This window comes from Trichechus manatus, unplaced genomic scaffold (assembly GCF_000243295.1).
Source record: "Trichechus manatus latirostris isolate Lorelei unplaced genomic scaffold, TriManLat1.0 scaffold00030, whole genome shotgun sequence".
Taxonomy (NCBI): Eukaryota; Metazoa; Chordata; class Mammalia; order Sirenia; family Trichechidae; genus Trichechus; species Trichechus manatus.
Window position 1 is genome coordinate 18768394 of NW_004443966.1, and position 5197 is coordinate 18773590.

The following is a 5197-nucleotide window of genomic DNA, read 5'->3' on the forward strand; positions in this document are numbered from 1 at the left end:
TGCGTGTGTTGAGCATCTCCTCTGAGCCAGGGTTCACTCACTCATTCCCTGTGCGTGTGTTGAGCGTCTCCTCTGAGCCAGGGTTCACTCACTCATTCCTCATGCGTGTGTGGAACATCTCCTCTGAGCCAGGATTCACTCACTCATTCCCCATGCATGTGTGGAGCATCTCCTCTGAGCCAGGAACTGTGCTCAGGGTTTGGTCTGCTTTCTCTCATACCCGCTCCAGTGTGCCTTGGATTCCCTTACCACACCAACACAGCTAGTGATTTTTTCTCCCACTTCCAGCTGCCTTCCTTTCAGTTCTCTCCCTTCTGTCTGGTCCTCTTTTCTTGGATTGAGCCATCCTCTGGTTCCCCCGCCCTTCAGTCCTGCTTCACAGTCTTGTCTGAGGGGAAGGCGCCTGAGTGGTTGCTACCAGAACAAAAACCTCAGCGGGGGCTCACCCTTGAACTTTCACTCTCCGACTCTTAAGAATACGTTCTGCCTCTGTGTGTCCAGGCACCTGACCCAGTGGGGGATGCTAGGGATCCAGGGGATATACCAACAGTGTTGACTGTGGCAGAGACCTAGCAGGGGCAAGGTCACAGGTCACTGTGACCTGGGGGAATGTGTGTTAGGGGAAGGCATTTTGCAATGTGAAGAAATGAGTAATTGCTTGCTCGGGATTTTAGTGACCTTGGTCACATCCTGCTGTCTGACTTCTGGGCCAGCCTGGGTTTCAGAGGGCCATTCTTGGAACACTGACCAGTTGCTGCTTTGCCCTCTCTCTCTGGGGTCTCCTTCCTGGATGGCCTCTCATGCTGTTCCAGTAACAGTGTTCTCTTTTCCATAGAGCTATGAACCAGATGAGCTGACCAAAGAGATGGCCCACCTGGAAGGACTAATGAAGGACCTAAACGCCATCACGACAGCATGACGACCCTCACCAGGACATGACTCCAAGCCTGAGTCTAGAAGTCTTGGGACTTAGCCTTGAAAAGCAAGGAATTGTACAGAGTACGAGAGGACAGCACTTGAGAACACAGAGTGAGCGAGCGAGCAGACGAGCCGGCACTTCCGGTGGTGCTGGCTCCAGGCATGGCCACCTGCCTTCTCCTGGTCAGCCTGGAAGAAGCCTGTGTCGGGGCAGCTTCTCTTTGCCTGCTAAGACCCTGCAGGACTGGGCACCATGGGCCAAAATTCTGTGTCCAGGGAAGAGACAAGACGTGCCACCTACATTTCACTTTGTGGTCAGGCTGCGTCTTCGTGCGACGACTGCATCGCCTTTATGGAGAGTAGACATTGGCGTTTATGTTCAACTTTATTTGTGTCCTATTTTATTTTACCTTTAAAAAAAAAAAAAACACTATCACAAGGCAAGGAAGTCCGTTGTGTTCTCCACAAGTGGTTGACAGTTGACTGCTTGTTTCAGTTATGTATGGAAAGTTATTGATAGTGTGGGTTGTTCCAAGGGTTGGCTTGTTGTTTTATTTTTGTTTTGATTTTTAATTCTAAGTCATTGCATCCTCTGCCAGCTGTTAATCCATCACGTTACGGGGAGGAAATGTTGCATTGCTGTTTGTAAGCTTTTTTATTATTTTTTTATTATAATTATTAAAGGCCTGACTTTTCTCCTCTCATCACTGTGAGATTACGGATCTATTTGAATGAAATGTAACATTGGAAAGACTTGTTTGTTGCTTTCTGTGCAGTTTCAGTATTGGGGTGGGGGTGGGGTGGGGGTTGGGACAGGAAATGGGCTGCTGAGGTTCTGTGAATGTTTTGGTCATTGTACTTTCTTCCAGAAGCCTGCAGAGAACGGAAGTATCTTCTTTATTGTTCTTTCCTGGCATGTCCGTATCTATTGTCACTACATTGCAGCTGGAGTGTCATTGGGATCTGGTTTTAAAATCCTTTGCAATAGGTGGGTTCCAAGATTTAGCTGTCCTGATGTTTTGGCCATATCCCGGTAAGGCTGTCCATGCTGAGGCCCCAAGGTGCTGTATTTCTACTCACAGGAGTGATGCAGAATAGCGCAAGAACCTGACCCTGCTCGGAGTTCCTGGGAGATCAGAGAGCAAAGGATGGAGACCCTTCTCTGCTGCTATCTTTGGTTCCCTTTGGGGAAGTTGGAGGTTAAGGAAGGAACTTCCCACGTATGACTCCTTGCTTCTCTCTAGCGCCTGCCCTCAGCTGGTCCAGCTCTCACTTGCACCTTTCAGAGCCCCTTCAGAAAAAGCCTCTAGCGAGGATGAGGCAAGGCAGGGGCTGCGGCACCCACATGGCTCCTCCACGTCTTTCCCATCATTGTTCTTCAAGTGGCAGGAGACAGTGGAGGGGGGTGGAGGGGACAGCGGAGCCCTCTTGCACCCCAGCAGCTCAGTGAAGTCGCTGACTAGGTGGCACATGGTTTTTGAGGTTTGCAGAGAGGCTCAGCCATACACACAGCCTTCTTCACGGAGGAATTACTCATGGAACTCCTTTGCAAATAGCTCCTGTGTTCTTTTTCTTTAAAAGATAGGAGCTGAAGGTTTTTTGGTTTTTTTCTTTTTTAATATTAAGACTATATTGTGAACAAATACAGGACTGACCCTCAGGCATCTACCCCTACTCCCCAGCAGATCCCCAGGAGACAGTGGAGAGGGCCTCAGTGTGTAAGGCAGTAAACTAAATAAGGGCCTTGGTTCTGCAGCCAAGAAGGAGCCAGCTGCTAAGACCACCAGTGGGCACCCCTTCCCAAGCAGCCCACCACAGGGCGCTGAGCCCTCACAGGGCCCCCTCACTGCTGGCGGGCTGCTTCCTTTGTACATCGGTTAGCTCTCTTTTTTAGGTTTTATCACACATTTGCATTTCTAGAAGATGAGCTCTTCATATTATTTTGTGGGCAATGAATAGTGCAGTGCCGGAACTCCTGCTTCCATGCTCCCTGGTCACAGAGGGCTGTGCCGGGCAGGATTCCGGAACGCTCACACACTGAGCTGATCCTGAAAGAGCACTCAGCTCTCTGGACACCAGGAGGGCTCACTCCCCAGAGACTCTTACCTTTGCCCAAAGAAACATGCTCAGTATTCAGGTGTGCCCTCCCACGAACCCTGATAATTCTCTGTTACCTCAGGGCCTTGGTACCTGGATACTGCCACAGAATTGGGGTGGGGCGGGGAGGGACCTATTTTTAAATAACTGTTCAAAGGTGGGTTTTTTTTTTTTTAAATTAAGAAAAAGGAAAGCTATTCTGTATTGCACCTTTTCACAATTTAATACATTTTCTTAACATTTTCCTGTGATTTTGGAAACTAAACCATTGTGTGTCTTGTAATGTCCTAGTTGAGGGGCTGCTCAGCAGCTTCCTTCAGGAGGATTTGGAACAAATGTGTCTGTTGCCTTGTTGCCTGCTGGAGGGGGGCCTGGAGGAGGGCTGCTGGGCACTGGTTTCTGTACACACTTGTTCGGGCTTTTCTGTAGCTGATGCTGTAAACTCTATGGCTTTTTAAAAATGATGTCATGTTTTTATTTAGTATTGGAAATCCAATACACTTTTTTTAATCCGATCAGATTTTGGTCTGGTGAAAGCATTTTTTCTGTTTTCCTTCAGAGGACTTGGAGGCCTTTGGGCCCCTGGCCTCTAACTGACTTCACCGTTGCCTGCGGACTGCAACACCAGGAGTTCAAAGAGGGGCCCGGGGAGATGTGGCAGGTGAGCAGGGAAGCTGCAGGGCGTGGTCTGGTAGTCCATCAGCCATGAAGACGACTCCTGTCCCTGTCCCCTCCCCACTGTTGCTGCCCTGTGGGGACTGAGCAGCCTGCAGAAGCAAAGGTGGCACCGCCAAAGAGCCAAGTGACCCCAGCAGAAAGGTGTGAAGGCAGAGTCCTACCAGCAGCTCATTCTGTTGACAGACAGGCTGAGCACCCACTCTGGGCCTGGGCCTGGGTCTCCTCCCCTCACAGGTCCATGGCCCTGGAGCAGGTGTCTATAATGAAGACTGCCTTTCTCAGGCTGCTGGCAACGTTCTGACCACATTCACTCTATAAGCTTTTCTTTCAGTTTATGAGATTCTAGCCCATGCAACAGTGACGAGCACGACAGCAGAGGCCCTGCCCTCCGTGCTCAGAGTGAGGGCAGGGTGCAGAGCACAGCCCTGACTGACAGCCACCTCTGCCCCTGCAGTGCGTCTGCTGTGCTGAAACCCACGTCCCACTGGCCTCAGGACGCAGTCAGAGCCCCCAGTGCTCACAGGCTGCTAGCCCGGCCACAGCCTCCAAGGCGAGACTGTTGCCTTGTGCACCCAGCTTTCTAGCCATGTAAGACTACTTGTGAAACACTTTTTTGTCTTTGCACATGCTGTTTCTTCTGCCTGGAATGCCCTCTTCCCTGCAAAGCTCAACTCATCTTTGAAAACTGAGTCTAAACGGTACCTTTTTCCCCAACAGCTAAGCCCATTCTAACAGCCAGAAAGCCACTAGTGCTCCCCCTCCTCTGCATCCCTAGATGGAGCTCTTGGCACATTTTATAGTGGCCTGAGTCTTTTTCCACTGGATTGTGGTCCCAGTGGGGACATAATCATTTCTTCTCTCTGAGTGCTAATGTCAGGGACAGTTTCTGATGCTTGTCTCCTGCATTGGGAGGGCAGTCATGAGGACTTACAGCCTGGAGCAGCCAGGCGGAAGACCCATACACACACCCATCACACCCACCCCTCTCTTGGAAGTGTACTTCACAGGTCCTAGTGTTACTCGTGCCAGGGTTCTTTTCCAGCAGCCAGTGGCCCTTAGGCATCCCGGGGCAAACCTGAAAGGTAACCAAGACCTGCCTGCCTGGCAAAGTAATATGAAATGATGCTGATGCCACAATGGCCAGCTGGGTGCTGGGATCTAGAGCATGGACTGGTTCTAAGATAAAAATGAATAAGGCTCTATACAAAGGAGAAATTCCCTCTTCCCCTAGTCTGTCATCCCCTTCCGTATCAGCCACCTTCCTGCTAGGGCTGGGGGTGTGTCATCAGGAGAGACTGGAGAATTTGACTTGCCCCTGCAGCTTCCACCCATAACCCAAGAGGAGTTTGTCACGGGAAGTCCCCATCTGTCTTGTGAGATCTCAGCATCTTGAAATATTCAGCTCTTCACATTGTCACCTGATTTCCTTCCCATGGATAATGGCAATGATAGATCAGACAGGCATCTCCAACTTGTGGAAACCCATGAGGGCCACCTTGCTCAA

General features: G+C 50.3%; 1 protein-coding gene across 1 annotated transcript in view; it reads left to right on the top strand.

Annotated features, from left to right (window-relative positions):
* Positions 1–1201, top strand: part of NEO1 (neogenin 1) — a 216027-nt gene extending 214826 nt beyond the window's left edge. Inside the window, exon 28 of the mRNA XM_023729866.1 lies at positions 836–1201. Coding sequence (XP_023585634.1) covers positions 836–919 — 84 coding nt within the window. The 3' untranslated portion in view covers positions 920–1201. The remainder of the gene's footprint in view (positions 1–835) is intronic.
* The last annotated feature ends 3996 nt before the right edge of the window (positions 1202–5197 follow it).